Here is an 18,467-nt window from a genome sequence, read left to right on the forward strand (position 1 = left end):
CTTCCCCCCCCCCCCTCAAGGATCTGGTCTAGTGGTCAATTAAGTGTTTGAGAAGTGAGAATTATATGGTCTAAAGTTCAGTTCTCAACGAATACAAAAATATATAAAATTACGTGATTCTTCTCATTTGTTGTAATTTTAGTGAACAGAGCTATTCGATACCTATTATTGGTGAGAGAACGGTCTCGTAAAGTTAGTTAAGGTGTTGAAAGTTGGCCGACACCATGATCATAAAAATTAGAGGATAAAGCAGTCACATCACTGCATCATAATCCATTTTGGTATGTAATTACACTTCTGTAATATTAAGATTAATTATAAATTCATTTATTTGTTAATCATCCCATTCTTTTTATAAATTATCTCATAACTTATATGTGTACAAATTATGTGATTTACTAATTAAATTGCAAACCAAATAGCGTTTTATTAATTTTATAGATAAATAACTTATATGCAAACTAATTATCAAATATGATATCATTTATATATAATTTAATACATATGCAACTTACCTTTAAATCCATAACATACTTTTATCAGCTCCCAAGTAGTGCCTAGATAGTTGTCTATGTTAATTATTATATGTATCTATTTTTCTGATTTCCTGTTTGATGTTTGAATTTGTAATGAAATTTGATTAAATTTAAATTTATATTTAAAAATCTTGTATAAGAAAAAGATAAAGTATTATTTAAGTAAAATTATTTTATATTTTATATGACTCGAACTCGAAAACCCGTATATATACATGATGATTAGATGTCTTGTCAAGTTGGAAACCCTATGGAGCATGCGTGCGTTTTACTTTTAAATGATTAAGTTAATCATTTTTTAACCAATGTGATTAACTTAAATTGATGCTAAATGACTTTATCTAAAACAGTGATTGGACAAGCTTAAGTAATCACTTTATTCTAATTAGTGGTTAGACTTGGCATCAATCAAGTGACTTGTCACTAGTGTATATCTGAATATGTTTCGATCTCTTTTATTTATCGTTATATATACTCTCGTCGTTTAAAAAAAAATGATTTTCTTTCCTTTTTGATCTATTTAAAAAAGAATGATCTTTATCTTTTTTTGATAATATTTTAATTTCAGCTTTTCACATGACATGTTTAAGATCATAAAATCAAATGACAATTTTGTACATTTGACCTAACTTTAATTTAGGACCACAAAATTTAAAAGTCTTCTTTATACTCTTAAACTCCGTGCAAAGTAAAATTAGATCATTCTTTGTGAAACGGAGAGAGTATAAAAAAATTATTGTTATGTTACGTAAATTCAATTGTCAATCAAATTGTTAAAATTCAATATATATTAGTATACACATTATCATGAATTCATTTATCATGATGCTAAAACACCAAAAATGTTGTTTATCTGGCAATTGGAAAGTATAAATATCAATATGTTTCCGGTTGATCGATCAAATTTCAAGCCAATGAAAAATTAGCTAACATTTCTAATATACACAGTAGGGAAAAGGTTTAAGTATGCCACCAAACTTTCAGAAAAGACTTATTTATGCCATTATCGTTAAAGAAAATGCTCATTCATGCTATTACTGTTAAAAAAAAGGCTTATTCATGCCATTTTTTTTAGCGGTGGTTTTGCAAATTCGGCCACATCATCAATTTTTCTAGTAAAAAAATTTAAAAAAATTAATTTAATTTTTATTCAAAATTTTGATTTTTTTAATAAAAAATTGATGACATGGTCAATTATAATTTGGCCATATCATCAATTTATTTAATTAAAAAATCAATTCAATTTTTTTTTCAGAATTATAAATTTTTTTATTAAAAAATTGATGACATGGCCGAATTATAATTGGTCACGTGTCAAAAATGGTTTGTGCAAAACCACCGTTATAAAATAATGGCATGAATGAGTGTTTTTTTTAACGGTAATGGCATAAATAAATCGAACTTTTAACTGATGGCATAAATAAACATTTTCTGAAAGTTCGATGGCATATTTGAATTTTTTCCCGACACAATAAGCATCCACAATCATGACTTCATGTTTCATGATCCCAAAACACTTAAAAAGCGATGTTTATAATGTCAAGTATCATTAGATCATTTTCGATGAATCAATCAAATTTCAGATCAATCAGAATCCATCAATCAAATTCACGAAAATCAAAAAGTACTAGCACACAAAAAAAAATATTCAAAATCATAAATTCATGTTCATGACCCCATAGTGTAGAAAAAACAATGTATATCATAGTAACTAGTATTGGTCACTAGGTCCTTTCCGATGAACCTGTCAAATTTCACCTAAAGGATGAAAAAATTACATAAATTGATACATTTTAATAAATAATTACTCATTTTAGCAATACTTTTTATTTATTACCATTTATATCAATACTATGTTAACTCTACCGTATGTATTAAAAGTGAATTATGTATGCAATATATATGAATTATAATTGTTTTTTAAAAATATATTATGTTTGTTTGGTAAAAATTTGACACATTGTATTATAAGTGAATTAAAATGTGTGATAAATGAATTATTTATCATTAAAGTTTGTATTATATGTGAATAAAAAAATTGTTCTTTGTAATATGAATTAAATTTGTATTATAAATGAATTAAAAGTGATTGAGTGAAAAAAAATTATTATTGCTATAAATGATAAATATTTTGTTATTATATTATATTTATGTAAGTTTCTCACTGAAAAATATAAGGCAACTTTCACATATAGCAAATAAAAAATTCATATTTGTATGCTATAGCAAAGTTTGCATAATTGCGCTCCATAGCAAATATAAAACTGTATAATTCGCTATACATATACAATTGTATAATTCGCTGGCCTATTTCGCTGCAATTGTATAATTCGCTATCCTATTTCACTGCAATTGTATAATGCACAATTGTATAATTCGCTGCCTATTTCGCTGCAATATTTTTATAAAATTTGCTTTGCATACAATTGAATCGAATTAAAATGTATGTATATTGCATAATTATAAGTGTATAGTAAGAAGATATATGTTTTTCTCTCGCTTTATACAAAAACAGAAACACAATATATACACTTCTATTGTATAAAGCTAGAGAAAATTGTATTTCACTGCAATTGTATAATTGGCAATTGTATAATTCGTTAGCCTTTTTCTCTGCAATATTTGTATAAATTTTGCATTTGTCTATAATTGAATTGAAGTAAAATGTTTGTAAATTATATAATTAAGTGTATAACACGAAGATATATGTTTTTACATGTGTATATACAATTTTCTCTCGCTTTATACAAAACAGAAACAGAATTTATACACTTCTGTGTATAAAGCGAGAGAGACGAGCAGAGGGGAGTGGCGAGCGAGAATGGGAGAGTGGCGAGCGAGATTTTTGGGAGAGAGGCGCCTGACAAACTTTGGCTAACGTTTGCTATGGAGCACAATTAAATCAAACCCTAGCTACTCCATTTATTTTAGGTTATTAATTTGCTATTATATACAATTTTCCCAAAAATATATAAAGTTGAAATTGGGCTTACATAAAATTTCAAATAGCCCATGTTGTGTATTCTCTTTTGGCCCATTTTATTTGGGCCAGTAAACATCATATAGGGACAAAAACTAAAGTTTTTTTTTTTTTTCAATTTCTCTCACTGTATTTGTTTTCTTCCTTTAGCTTCTTCTTTTTGGTTGTCAAATGGCGTTGGAAACATACGCATCGCAAAATACTGAGAAAATCCATACAGATGTTCTTTCACAAGCTCGAATATCTTGTTACAAGGTATAATTTTTCTCTATTTTTTGCAGAATTTTTTGTTATTTATGGTCCAAAAATGTACATTTTGATCAATCTTGATTAGTAGCATAGTTAAGATTTAGAGTTTATGGGTTTTTAATTCTAAATTGCTTAGATTAATGGGTTATTGATAATATTTGTAATGAACCAACACCCCTTACTTGTGTTTAGCTAAGTTAAAGTTTAGTTCTTTTAGAAGAAGGCTGTGATTGGTCCAAAGGCGGACAGGTCACAGACAGATTTCTCGGTTATTAAAAAAAAAGTTTAAGTTTTTTTATATGAATACAACATGTTGACACCCCCTTTGTAAATCTTTTTTTTTTTTTTTGGCTATGACCTTGATCTTGATAAAACTAATTAAAGCTATTGAATTGTTGTATTTAAGGCAAGAGATGCATTTTATTCATGTCTGGAGAAAGAATCAAACAAGAAGCCTACAGAAATCGCGACAGTTGGACTTTTATACCCTGTTGAATGCAAGAAAACCAGGGAGGAATATGTGAAACAATGTAGACCTACTTGGGTAATGCTAAAAAATTTACGGATATCGGTTCTTTTTTCTATATGGATTGTGGGATTTTAGCATTTTTGTTGATGTATTGGTGTTTATTTGTGTCGGTTTTGGTATGCATAGGTTAAGCATTTTGATAGGCAGTATTGTGGTAAGAAGAGGGTTCAGAGACTTTTGGATGATAATGACTCGAGGAGAGGTGCGTTGTTACTTCCTGAACTTTATATTTTCGTACCCTTTTGTTCATGTTGATAGTTGCATACTTGCATATGACTTTTGTTGTGTTTGATATAGGCTGTCGAGAAATTTCTAGATACTAAGTTCAAATTGGTAAAGTTTGCATTTTTATGTGAATGGGCAACTCTCATTTCAATTCTAGCATTTGCATAAGTTAGTATCAATCAGTGTTGTCAAAGACATTCATGTTGAGCGCTTTGCGTCGCTTAGAAAGCACTTCAGTGTCGTCATCAAGGCTAAAACACACCTTTCCTTCTTGGACTACACATATATATTTGTATTTTTTCCCCCCCTCCATTTGCGTATTTCATCATTAAAGCTCACTCTTTATTTGCACTTGAAGCCCCAACAAACATTAGAGTTTTTTGCGCTTTTCGTCTTTGATAATACTGCTGTATATGAGTTCAACAGAGGCATGGCCTGATTCAAAGGGTCCTCCACCTCCAACAGTGAGGTTTAAATGACATATGGAGCTAAAACTCCCAGGAATGTTTTTTTAGGGTGGGGGTGGGGGTGTCAGGTTCATATCAAAAAAGAAAAACAATATAAAGGAGATATGTGTACATGTGCAAGCAGGGGCGGAGCTAGGTGGGGTTCATGGGTTCCGACGAACCCAATAGCTTTTCCGTAGACCCTATATTTGTACTAGAAAATTGAGTAATAACTTGTGAACCCCTAAAAAACTGATTGAAAGTTCAATAGTAAGGAAGAGGAAAGAAATTTAGAACCCCCTAACTCCTAATACTGATTCCACCTCTGCGTGCAAGCATCAAATAAACTGTGTAATTGTAGTTCTGAAATCTAGTTACTTTTGCATGGCTGCTATCGAGTTTTCCTGTTAAATTTTCATTTGAGTGATTGGTAGCAAGTCTTGATTAGTGAGAATTGGTTGCTTATTTGTCTCTCCTTCTCTCAATTCTTAGAAGAGTGCGTGAAGAGTGTTTTAATGGATTTATTGGCTTGGGTTGAAATATTCTTGCAGGGGTTTAAAGCTTGGCTTTTCAGAAAGAGGCTAGTGCATAACTCATTGCCTGGTAAATTGTTGGCTGATTCTTGCTTTGAATGTTCAGAATTTCCATACTAGAACAGGAGTACTAAACATGCTGAATTTCTAGGGATCAACCATTTGAGCTACGTGCTTCTTTTCATGTTGGTGACTTGTTCTACGTGAGTTTAGAAGATCCTGAGACTGTATTTTACTTGCAGAGTGAAAGTGAATGTAACGTGGAGTCTCTGCCTTCAGAATAGGAGTTCAACTCTTATAGTTAAACAGTTTCTTGAGTGAAGTACTTTTCTGCTACTCTATTCAATTTAGTAAGCAGAATGGTATTTATTTGGATTAGGATCTTTATTCTTCTTCTTCTGTTCTTATATGGTAAAAGTTGAACATGTTTTACAAGGCTGTCATAATGCCACTATTATGGTAGTTGACTGATTTATAACAAGTGTCAGCGTTTTGATGTTCTGTGAAATGAGAAACTAAACGGAGCTTTTCTCTATTCATACTGAAAAACAAGGTGAACAATTTCTGTTATTGTGACTTCTCCCTCTACGAAATGTTAGGGGAAGTGGATGAATACATTAAAGCTGTTTTTACTTTGACTGCTAAGTGCTAACTGCTACAACAACATATCCAGTGTAATCCCACTAGTGGAGTTTGGGGAGGTTGGGGTGTAGGCAAACCTGACCCATACCTTGTAAGATAGAGAGGTTGTTTCCAATAGACTTTGCCTGCGAATTTTGCTGTAGTGAAAAAAATGCTATGTCGAAAAGTACCTACGGTTAGTGTTGGCATAATGAGGAGAGGCACAATACTTATCGCCCCAATAACAAATGAATTGTGGATATGTAATTTAAGAGATATGATTGACTATTAGTTTGAGAGATTCAAACAAAAGAATAGGAACTCCAGTGACTACTATGAGGTAGATTAATTATTTTCCTAAGTTCCTAGCAACATGAAAGAGTTATCACGTATGAAGTCGAGAAAAGAGTATAGTGAACAAATTAATGTCTTGGGAGGGGGAACCGCAACTCTATAGTGTACATTTTGGTATAGGAAGTTATAGACACATTTGCTAGCTGCATGTGATTGTGACTCCAGAAAATCTTGATTTTGTGCTTCAGAAACAATTAGACTTTGTGTTTACAAGTAGTCCTGAATTCTCATTAGCTATCTCACTCTGTCGAGCATCCAACACTATAGTCTAGTGATTAATGAAGTGAGTGAAAGAAAATCATGGGGCAAGTACACTAGCTGATTTGATGTCATTAAAAACAGATAACATGACCAAAAACTATAATAAAGCACAGGTAAAAGACTAAAAAAGTGAATTGTAATTGCCATATGAATCATTACAGAAATAATAACTCTAATTGAATTTTCAAGATTAAGAATAATGTAGGCAGTCATGTGTTTGTGGGCAAAACTGAAGCTCTACAAGAAGGACATGATTTTTTCCTGTGCAACCATTTGTTGATGCATTCAGCATGAAATTCATGGCCACATTGAAGTGTGCCAATGTTATCTTCATCTTTATATTCAAGCAAGCAGATAGCACATGCTTCTTGTTCATCTTCATTGTTGTCTATGTCCATAACAGAAGGAACATGATATGTACTTCTGTTGAAATACTCGGACATGTCCAAAATTAATATCGTCTAGTTCCACCACCTCTGCTTCTTCAATTTAATCACTATAGGTGTCATCAAAAATCAATTGTGGTACTTGAATATTGTGATGAAGGTAGTTAGTATTCACTTGCATTCGAGCTGCCCCAGTCCGTCTTCCATTTGTTTGCTGATAGCCTTCATTAAGCAAATGTATTTCATACTCCATTCCTGTTTGTACAACCCACCCAGTCTCTATGGTTGCTTCCATATTTTCAACTTCAACATCCTTCTCCTCTTCTTCTATAATTCCTTCATCAAGAATCAACTCATTCACGGCTTCCTCTACATCTTGCTCGTCTTCTTCCATAATTTCTTCATTCGACAACTCCTCCTCCTCTTCGTCTTCTTCAAATTCATCAAAGATATCACCAAGATTTGAATGCTCAAACTTAAAATGAGACTTGAAACTATAATCAACTGGAGGCAGCTGTTCTAGTCGATTCAAGAGAGCAGCATCAGGTAGCAACACAGGGAACTTAATCATATTGAGACATGTTTGTTGAAGCTTTTTTTGGCTATGTTGTGTTAGATTACGAGGGAAAAAAGAGTTTAGAATTGGATGTTGATGCAACTGTTGTTAATTTAGGCATTTGAGGAAAAAAATATTAGTAGGAATTTGATTGGGATTGGGAAATATTTATAAGAATTTGATTGGGAAAGGGAACTGGAAAATAGTTGCCTATAATGTTTTTCTTTTTCTTTTTTTGTGCTTCAAGCAAGACTTATAATTACATTTTTCAATTTTATTTAATTAAAATGTAATTTAGAAAATTACAGCACACGTTGAAATTTTTTAATCAGTATTAATGTACAAAATTACAGCACACGTTGAAATTTTTTAATCACTATAAATGTACAAAATTACAGCACCCAAAGGCAGTAAAAGACAGTAGAACCTGTCTGTGCAGAATAAAAAGAGTAACTTCATCTATTTACAGTGTGAACAAGTGTTGTGCCTCATCGCTAACACTTTGAAAAAGTAAAGGTAACAAAATCGCAATTTTTTTGTAAAAATTGAAAAAAATTTCACAATATTTCAAAAAAGTCACAATTCTTCGCAAAAATCATAACACTTCATTATTTATTCACACATTTAACACTCAATATAAAGATTACTTATATTATTTTGTGATGACACTCTGCGTATTATTTTTACCTCGTTCTGAATTAAATATATTATTAAGATTTATCAGTAATTATCATGTAAGAAAATATTTTTTTACAGTGATAGTGTATAAAATTGTCAACAAGATCTGTTTTCTAGCCGTCTCTTCAATATGAAATGGAAGCCTCTTTCATTAGAACTAGTTAGTTCTTCTTGAAAAGTCAAAGGAACAATAATTTTATTTCATAACCCCAAATTATTAGGACTAGTCATTAAATAAGATATTGTAAATTATAGGAACATAATTTCCAAATGTACTTGAGACAAACTAATTATTTATTATAGCAAGTACTCCTCCATTTTTCCAGATCCTGAATTTCTGGAATATTGTTAAATACTACTCATATTCTTTTAATCACTCATTTAATCATATTCCCTTATCATAACATCATTACAATATGTTACTAATTACATATTAAAACTCTCAATACCCCTTAAAGACTATTCATTTCGCAATAGTTTAATGTCTGTTCAAATTAGAAATTACTAAATTTATACTATATTTTTTTTATTCCTTGCTCCTTCTAAAGAGATTCTCTTATTTTTCTCCTTGATCTCTGGACACATCTCCATTGAAAATTAGCTCATTGAAACCGGTAAAAACATAGAAGCTTTGAGATATTTGGGACAATCTAGAGTTGCTTTGGTGGTGGATAAGAGGAAACGAGATGAGATGATTTGGACATGTAATGGAGAGAAGTGCAGAGGTTCCAACGAGGAGGTGCAAGAGGTTAAGATATAATGGGAACTTGGGAAGAGGTGACTAGACAAGATATGACGTACTTCAGTTTATCGAAGACATTAATCCTAAATTGGAGGATATGGAGATCACGAATTAGGGCAAAAGGGATAGAGGACAGTGGAGTGTTGTTTGTTGTAATGTATTGCTTTTGATTTGTTTTCTTATATATGCTTATTGTGCTTCAGTTATCACACTATATGTTGTGTTGTTGTTATTGTTCTTTTGACTAGCTGCTATGTTTTCTTTCCTATCGTTTTTTCCCTGCTTACTAGCTACTTTAATTTGATATACTCGAGTCTTTTGAAAATAACGTCTCCACTTTTACGAGGTAGAGAACTAGAGATAATGTCTATATAACTTTACACTTTTCAATCTCCACTTGTGAAATTTTTTTCTATGTGATACATTTTGATTAAAACACAACGTTTTAAGGAAAATAAAAAAACTTTTGAAGGTTATATTTTAAAAAAACAAGTCATCAATATTAATATGACTATAAATAATTCCATAGAAGTATGAAATAAGAAATATAAAATCAAATTGCTTCTAAATAAAAACAGTGAGTCACATTGGGTTAGAAGGACTAACTCAAGTCCCGCCATTGCCCATCGTAGCTGACTGAACAGTGGAAGCCGACAAGGTAGGAGAAGACGGTCCACCGCCGGTCTCACCAACGCCGTTAATGGCGGAGCCTCCGGCGAGTAGTAGTGGGTTGTTGGGTTTCATGGAGTGACACGTGGAGGTGGAAATAGCTGTGGCTAAGGAAATTGGCATAAGGCATAAGCCTTTTCCTTGAAGATACTGCATGGCTGATCCCATATCTTCTTCCATTAGCTTAGCTACCTGGTGCTCCGTCATCGTCATGCTGCTGTCGTTGTTTGCAGACGACGTCGTTCCATTACTGCCACCTCGACCTCCATTTCCTTGTGCACAATCACCTCCTCCCTGCAAACAGCAATTAAAACATGCATGTTATCATACTAGGGGATCAGAGATTCGGTTAAGGGTTTGTCGAGTAACTTTTGTTCAAGACTCTAAATGTAAATCTAAATATTTGACCGTGAATTTAATTATTATTATTGTGTATATTAACTTGGAAGTTATCGTAGAGATATATAAAGTTTAAATTTTGAATCCGTTTATTAATAATATGATATGAGATGAACATAAAGACAGATTCAATTTAGGAATTCTTACCAAGATATCAAGTTAATATTATAATAACAGATATATAATTAAATGTTTAGTGCATTTCTTAAATTCACGTGAACTCATAACTATTATAGTCTATATCTCCACTTTTACTAAAGACTTCCAATTTGAGCCCTATTCAAATGCAAAAATTTCTAATAGGGGCTACTTGAAGGGATTCTATATGGGACGAATCTGAATTTATTGAAACTGAGAATAAGAACACCGGGAGACTATCAGAAATTGTTATTGCTTTCATAGTGAAAAGCTTAAGAATAATAAAAATGTTGGAATACAAAATATGTCCTTTTTTAAAAGGGAAAATGATGCGGATAAGCAAATTTATACTATTCAATTACTTATCATACCTATAGTTTGCTATAATTACCACTCGCGGCTAACATTATATATTAATTACGTGGGCTGACTTTGAGTTTGTATAATTAGTCATGTTTTATATGTATAATTCGCTAGGATATACAAATAAATATGTATAATATACAATTTTTTATCCTAGATACATATACATTTCACCTCTCTCCCACTCTCTGCCCTCTCTCGTTCGCCTCTCTCGATCTCGCTCGCCTCTCTCCTTCCTCTTCCAATCTCCCTTGTCATTTATACAAATGTATATGTATGATATACAGTTATATACAAGTATATACATATACAATTCACCTCTCTCACACTCTCTGCCCTCTCTCACTCGCCTTTCTCCTCCCTCTCTCGATCTGCTTGCCTCTCTTCTCTCTCTCTCAATCTCTCTCGCCTCTCTCCTCCTTCTCCCAATCTCTCTTTCCATATATACAATTACATATGTATAATATACAATTCTCTAACCAATATACATATACAATGTACCTTTCTCCCACTCTTTCCCCCCCTCTCTCGCCTCTCCTCTCTCTCCCAGTCTCGATGGACTCTCTCCTCCATATGACATGTAGCTACAAATTGTAAATATCAAACTATAGTTATGAAGAATAATCAATTATTTTTAAGTAGCTATATGTGAAAGTTTTCCTTTTTAAAACATAGAAAAATAAAATGGAACCCTAAACTTGGAGGTGAAAAATAGGCTGAGATGACGAAAAAAAAGTGAGCACGCGTGAGCTTTTTGTGGTTTGTCACATTCTGCTAACAGAGAATTTGAGAAGGACAGATTAGAGTTATTTATCTGTTCAAGAATTGTTCCCATGCTTTCTCGAGATCCCTGTTTTCTCTACTGATCAAACTAATATGCCATTTTCATCCCCTATTGATTTTTCTTTAAATGGAACGTCTAATAGGTATATTCCTCTACCATGCACTAGCCATTGATTCTATTTCTTTTTTCCTTTATTGTATTCCATTAATAACAAATTTAAAGTACAGCAAGTGAAACGTTTTTTTTAACTAATTTATTTCTCACAGTATGACTTTTTTGGTAATTCAAACATTAAAGGGAGGATTCTTATTAGATTTTTCATATTTAGGACTTGATTTAATACATCTAAACTCTGATTAAGGTGGAATTCCAATAGAGGAGACATGCGAAATGGACTGAAATTTCAACTAAGATATGATTGTAGTACCTCAGAGGATCTATCAGCAACTAGGGGAGCAACAGCTGCAGCACCACCCAATCTGCTCATACTCAGAACCTAAACACAGGAGAGAAAAGGAAAAATGATAAAAAGAGAAGCAGTAACACTATGGAGTAATAGTCTTATAGAAATGGCCAATAGGATTTCTATTACTCTTCTATCCATGGGTGGAAGCACGTTGGGGAAGGGGTGTTATTCGACATCACTTGCTGAGAAAGTTTTTTGCTTTTATATATATATTTAAAAAAATAGCTTGCATATTGAAATATTTGTGTAATATAATAGAAGTGATACCACTTGACCTCAAGAGCTCCATTGGGGGTCGCTGGTTAAGGACATCTATTTTATCATTTAGGTCAAGAGCTCAAATTTGGCTCAAGTTACTATTAGCTTTCTTCCAAATAAAAGTTATTGTAGTTTTGATCCTTTGACTCTGCCCTAAAATAGAGTAGCCTAGTAGGGAGTATCTAAAATGTTAAAAGAAAGTTTTCTCGTCATGATGTTAACTAAAATCAACTTATAAAATCGTCTAATTGATTTTATATCTCTTTTATTATATTTGTGTGCGCGTCTTCATATTTGAAATCTTTTTTATAAAATCTTGGACTTCACCAACTATACCATAGACACATTGGCAAACCAAGTTGGAAATAACTGGAACAACATTTTTCATCCCAATTTGTCAACAGGGAAGCATTGATCTGTTTCCAATTTTTAAGTCCAAAGAACAATAAATGTGAAGAGAGAGAGAGAGAAAGTACTTTGACTTGGAGCTGGAGGAACCTGACATAATCGATGATCTCATCTAACATTGAAGCCTTGTCTGTCTGTCATTCCATAAATCACAATCACGTTAGTTCCTAATATTATATCGTTCGTTTTCCAATAATTATAACATTTAGCTAATTAAATAATATATCACAATGTCATAAAGCACAATTTTTAATTAGTTATTTAGATGACTCATTATCTAGAAATTCAAAAGAGTTCAGTTTATGACCATTGCTAATATTTTAATTTTATGAACAAGAAATCGATAGATAAAATACAAAAAATCAGTGTTTCTATTACTCGATCAGAGCCAGCATCTAACTTGAATGTTTTTGACATATAACAAATATTTATATGTGAAAACTCACTAAACTACAATAAATAAGAGTTTTGTACACATGATTTTAAAAATTATAATACTCTAGATTAAGAACTATAAATATTGAACTTATACACACTAACTAATCGTAGATATAGTAATATACTACGTGTGCATCTAACTTGAATATTTTTGACATATAACAAATATTTATATGTGAAATCTCACTAAACTACAATAAATAAGAATTTTGTATACATAATTTTAAAAATTATAATACTCTAGACTAAGAACTATAAATATTGAACTTATACACACTAACTAATCGTAGATATAATAATATACTACATGTGCTTCTAATTTAATAGTATTTGTATCTATCTCTATTTGACTTAATATATTACCATTTAACTTTCATTTAGTCAAGAATAATCTATAAGTATTAAAAGACGAGATCGAAAGAAAGATTTAAAAAATACTTATAATGAACATTTGGTCCTTTTCGTAACATGCATCCATAGATTGAATAGTTATAGATGTTGAATTACGCCTCATAAGTGATTTAACAGTGGATTATGTTTACAGCATCTCTCATTTCAAGTACTAATATAAGCGATATTCGAATATAGGTAATCATTTTAAAAAGACAAAAATAGAAAATATTATATTTCATCCAATTTAATAAATTAAAAGAACATCATATCCACCTCAATTAATAGTGTTTTAAAAGGTGGGGTGCTTGCGTAAACATTGAAACATGGATCGTAAATGTTATAAATATTTAAATTTTTAATTTATGCTATAGTATAATAACACAAAATTATAAAAATAAATTAGTAGTTAGAAATAATTATAAATATAATTAAATAGACTAATAGAAAATAAAGTTCTAATTAACATGATTATATAAGTATAAATCATATTTATAAAATTATTTTTTTATCATACTATATAATTTACCCCTAAAAGAAAATAATCAATAAATATTTATAAAATTATTTTTTTATCATACTATATAATTTACCCCTAAAAGAAAATAATCAATAAAATTTACTTGCATAAACATCATTCTACCATGTATAAATATAAAGTTACATTTAAATAGGTAAATAAAATATAATAATTTTGAAATAAATGATGACAAAATATAAAGATCAATGATAGTGAAAAGTAAAATTTCAAAATCACAGATCCTTGTGATTTTGTCATATATTATAAAATTATCATATTTATTTAGCCATTTAAAATTAATTCTATTTTTATGGAATAATGTTTTTATCATCGTATATTAATAAGTTTTATTGATTGTTTTCCTTTAGGGGTTAAATTATATAGTATGATAAAAGGTAGTTTTAGAAATTATTTTTTTTATTAATAGAAAGGTAAATTATATAGTATGACAAAAGGTAGTTTTAGAAATTATATTCTTTTATTAATAGAAAGTTAAGATAGTATTAAATTATTTATATATTATAATCGTGTTAGAAGTTTTATTTTTTATGAATTTCCTTAATCATGTTTGTATTATTTGATATATTTTTATATTTTTATGTTACTATATTATTATATTATATTATAAATCAAAAATTTAAAAATTTACGAGACTTACGCCCTACGAAAACTTCAGCCTCACCCTATACTAGATAAAACTTCTCTTCTCACGCTTCCGCCCGCCTCTTGAAACACTGATATCATGTCCATATTCGAATTAAGTATTGCGTATTATACATAGCTATTGACTTTTTGATATTTATAATGAATAGTTTTTAAAGGCAATATTTATTTTTTAAAATCATAAAGGAATCAAGATGGAATATTAGAAACAAAAAGAATAATGTAAATTTATTTTTTTATTAGGAGTGAGAAATTACCTTATTTGCATTAGGTACCAGCTCCTGCAAAGACTTCATTCTCTCTGCAATTCTCTCTCTCCGTAACTGCTCACATCCAAAATTTCGGAGCCGCACAACAAAACAAATCAGAAACAACACAAAAATAGCCATCAAAAATGCTAACTCACTCGTCACAAAAAAAGTTAAAAGTAAAAATAACTGCAATGAAAGGCGAGTACTGAAAAAACGAGTGCGAGTACGTACTCTTTCAGCAATGCTGTGAGGATCAGTTGCTTGTCCTCTACGAGCCCTAACTTTCTGTTGCTTTGGCTGCGCTCCACCAGCTGAACCACTCGCCGCCGGCGTTTGATTCATCGTTAACGACGCCGCCGGAGCTCCGAAACTCTGCGCCCATATTTTCACAGAACATAAATCAATCGCCATAGCTTATTATACGCAATAAACTCCGATTGAACAAAAAAAAACTATATAGATTAGCGAAAAAATTATATCATAGATCTCTGTAATTGATACTGAAATATATGAGTTAGCGTCTGTATCTAAATGTATATATAGCAATTGATTTATTGTCGAAACTCTGATTCTATATTTTCACAGTACATCGATCGCCGGTAAATTACTCTGTATAAACTCTGGTTATACATGAATGCAATGCATTCAGAGAAAAATAAAACAGTATAACAGATGTTTTCGATAAATTAGAGGGAAAAAAACTACTATTCCATATGATCTCTGTAATCGATTGAAATTTATGAAATAGTGTGTATATGCAGACCTGAGAATGGTGAAAATGCTGAGATTGATTAGAGGTTTGACCAAGAGATCCAGCGAATCCATTGTAAAGAGCTTGAACTGAAATATCATTCCCCTATATATAATCAATTCGTCAATCTACTATAATTCAGATAATTATAATCATAAACTTGATTAAACTGTCACTCAATTGAGTTTTTGGTAATTAATTTTGATTGATTAATCACTGTACTGAATTGAATTTTATGGTAAATGAATCTCACCGAATTCAAACCGTCGTCGTTTTGATCGCCGTTCATCCCAGAGCCGCCATTTCCGGCAATTCCTCTAGAAAGCAAAAGCTGCTGCTGAAGCATCAACGCTTTAGCAGCTGCAGCAGCAGAGCTACCGCCGTTGATCTGATGCTGCCGGAGTTTGGAAACCAGAAGAGTTGACTGATGGTCGTCGAAATTGTACGGGTGACCGTCGCCGGAGATTTCAGGCCAGGGAGAAGAAGAAGGAACGGAAGAAAGAATCTGTTGGAGGAAGTCGTCGTGAGACGACGACGGATCGAAATGGGAATGACTCATGTGTTCGCCGGACGAAGCACCATTTTCGCCGGTGCTTTGAAATGAGTTCATAGCTTGCATTGTTTTTGACTCATGAGTTTGGTGCTGAAATGTTGTTTATATAGGTTGCAACCCACCCCCACCCCCACCCCACCCCCTCAAGGTCCCAAAACCCTACCATTAATAACAAATTGACATATTTTTAGAGAGTAATATAAATTAAAGAGATTTATCCAATTTCTAATAATTTGTGTTCGGGTCAGTTTAATTATATCTCGACTAATTTTATGGGTGATTACTCTTTTTCACCGATACAAGTAATGATGTATCCGATCTATATATCCCCAATGTTTAAATTGATGTTAGCAATTTCAAGAACAATAACTATCAAGTAACTAAAATTCGATAATTTTATCTTGAACTTGTAGGATCCGTTTCACCATAGATTTCCCAAGTTATATTTGTGGAATAATTTGAAAAAAAAAACTATTTTTTTAGTATTTGTGTCAAATCTCATTATTTGAGATCTTTTTAAAATTGATATTTTACATCAAATTTTTATCTTTTACAAAAACACTCTCTATAATAGTTGTTTATGTTGTATTGCATAAATATTTTTACGTGAACATCAAGTTAGTGATGAAATATTCAATGAATACGTACATGATGATATGGTTGGTGATGAAAATGATGAACAATCATTTCAGGGTTACAAAGTCATGTGCTTTGTCTACTTCACGATATATGGAATGATACTTTTGCACTCACTCTAAACTACCACATTGCTCCAGTGTCATGGAAACCACTTGTTATTAGTTGCAACGAAGATCCAATTGACTTATAATACAAACTTATGGTTAGTTCTGATAGTTTTTAAAACTTATGGATATAAATCATATTTTTCTAAAAGAATGAAATATGTTTCCCAAATAATATGGTCAAACAAACACATGGTGAATTTTCACTCAAATAATATTTGCTAAGAATATTTGAAAACTTATGGTCAAACACTAGCTTAGAATGATAAATAATTTGAGATAATTGTTTTTGTGACTGAGTTGTATAGATCTAAGCTATACTTTGACAATTAGGGGTTGTGTTGGTCGGAAATGAATACAATGTAGGACTATCATGCGTTCGGTTGGAAGTATTAGATAGTTTTAAAATTCTTTGTCCCGCATTTATATCGATGGAATAAGATATATATCTCATGGAATAACTTTATCCCAAAATAACTTAACCTAAAATAATTTACTACCAAAACAACTTATTTCCAACCAAACGATAAGCGTGAGTCCAATCCTTTGGCCCCACTTGCATCTTACTACTAATTTGTGTATTTGAATTAAGAGATTATAATTGAAATGCATATTATGAGTTAGAGTACTAATTAATAACTTTTTTACTATTATTGTCGAATGAATTATCCATCCTATAATCTTGGAAATGCTAGACAAAGAAGTTAAAGTTGGTAAACTATATTTAGAACTTCTAATATAGTTGAACTAAATTGAATCAAGTATTTTATTCATTCATTTTACTTGTCATATTTTAATTTGTATATATTTTTAAAAAGATATATTAATTTGTACATATTTTTAAAAAGATATATTAATTAGAGTGTAATTTAATTAAATTATCCTTTTCACTACTCATCTTTACTTAATATTTCTCATTTTTGCATTATATTAATATTCCTCCATATTTGTGACTAAGGATAAAAATAGAAACAAACAACTAATTATATCTTAATTTTTTTTATGAAATGACAATTGTTTGAAACATTTAAGAACGAGAAGTAAAATGAAACAAAGAAAATTTTAAAAAATGTAAGTACTAACCAAACATAAGTTATTATTTAGGACGTTGATACGCAAAAAAATATTTTTTAGAAAAATAGTTCTCTAGATGAAAAATACAAAGGACAATTTCATTAATAGTATTATACATAAATTATGTCTTTTCATAGTATCCAACATATCTTCGAAATTCAGATATTTCAAGAAGTTAATAGATATTGAAAATATGCTTGTAATGTCTCCCACTAGGCCTATAGCTGTCAAAAAAAGATAATAGGCAAAATTAAAATAAATATAGAAAATTAGAAAAGTATTAAGAGAATGTTATAGATAATTTGAAGAACATAGTTCAAGAATTTTTTTTTAAAAAAAAAGGGGGGTAGAGATGGGAAAAAGTATAGACAATAAAGTTGTTTTTTCACAATAACTAATAAAATATTTTAGTCAACTCTTTTATTGTATTTTCTAGAGACAATTAAAAGTAAGAAATTTAAAGTATTACATGCTGAATATCCTCTATAATTACTTGCTATAAT

General features: G+C 30.8%; 2 protein-coding genes across 6 annotated transcripts; one reads left to right on the plus strand and one right to left on the minus strand.

The window, feature by feature from the left end:
• Positions 1–3,626: 3,626 nt before the first annotated feature.
• On the plus strand, positions 3,627–9,305 carry LOC107005679. Of its 5 annotated transcripts, none has more exons than XM_027913261.1 (5): positions 3,627–3,771; positions 4,172–4,309; positions 4,421–4,496; positions 5,517–5,568; positions 8,956–9,305. In XM_027913261.1, the coding sequence occupies exons 1-4, from the start codon at positions 3,688–3,690 to the stop codon at positions 5,522–5,524; spliced, it is 306 nt and encodes a 101-aa protein (XP_027769062.1). In that variant the 5' UTR covers positions 3,627–3,687; the 3' UTR covers positions 5,525–5,568; positions 8,956–9,305. The 5 variants fall into 5 exon arrangements, with proteins under 5 accessions (XP_027769062.1, XP_015059810.1, XP_015059811.1 ...); XM_015204324.2 differs by lacking the exon at positions 8,956–9,305 and adding an exon at positions 5,650–6,068; XM_015204325.2 differs by lacking the exon at positions 8,956–9,305 and adding an exon at positions 5,741–6,047.
• Positions 9,306–9,551: 246 nt separating this feature from the next.
• Positions 9,552–16,213, minus strand: LOC107006689 (transcription factor bHLH66). Its single transcript, XM_015205206.2, has 7 exons — positions 15,848–16,213; positions 15,607–15,699; positions 15,075–15,215; positions 14,850–14,915; positions 12,650–12,715; positions 11,877–11,945; positions 9,552–10,059 (listed from the first exon to the last, which is right to left on the minus strand). Exons 1-7 carry the CDS (start codon positions 16,211–16,213, stop codon positions 9,703–9,705), a joined length of 1,158 nt encoding a protein of 385 aa, XP_015060692.1. The 3' UTR covers positions 9,552–9,702.
• Between the last annotated feature and the right edge of the window lie 2,254 nt (positions 16,214–18,467).

The sequence above is a fragment of the Solanum pennellii genome, chromosome 12, assembly GCF_001406875.1.
Source record: "Solanum pennellii chromosome 12, SPENNV200".
Taxonomy (NCBI): Eukaryota; Viridiplantae; Streptophyta; class Magnoliopsida; order Solanales; family Solanaceae; genus Solanum; species Solanum pennellii.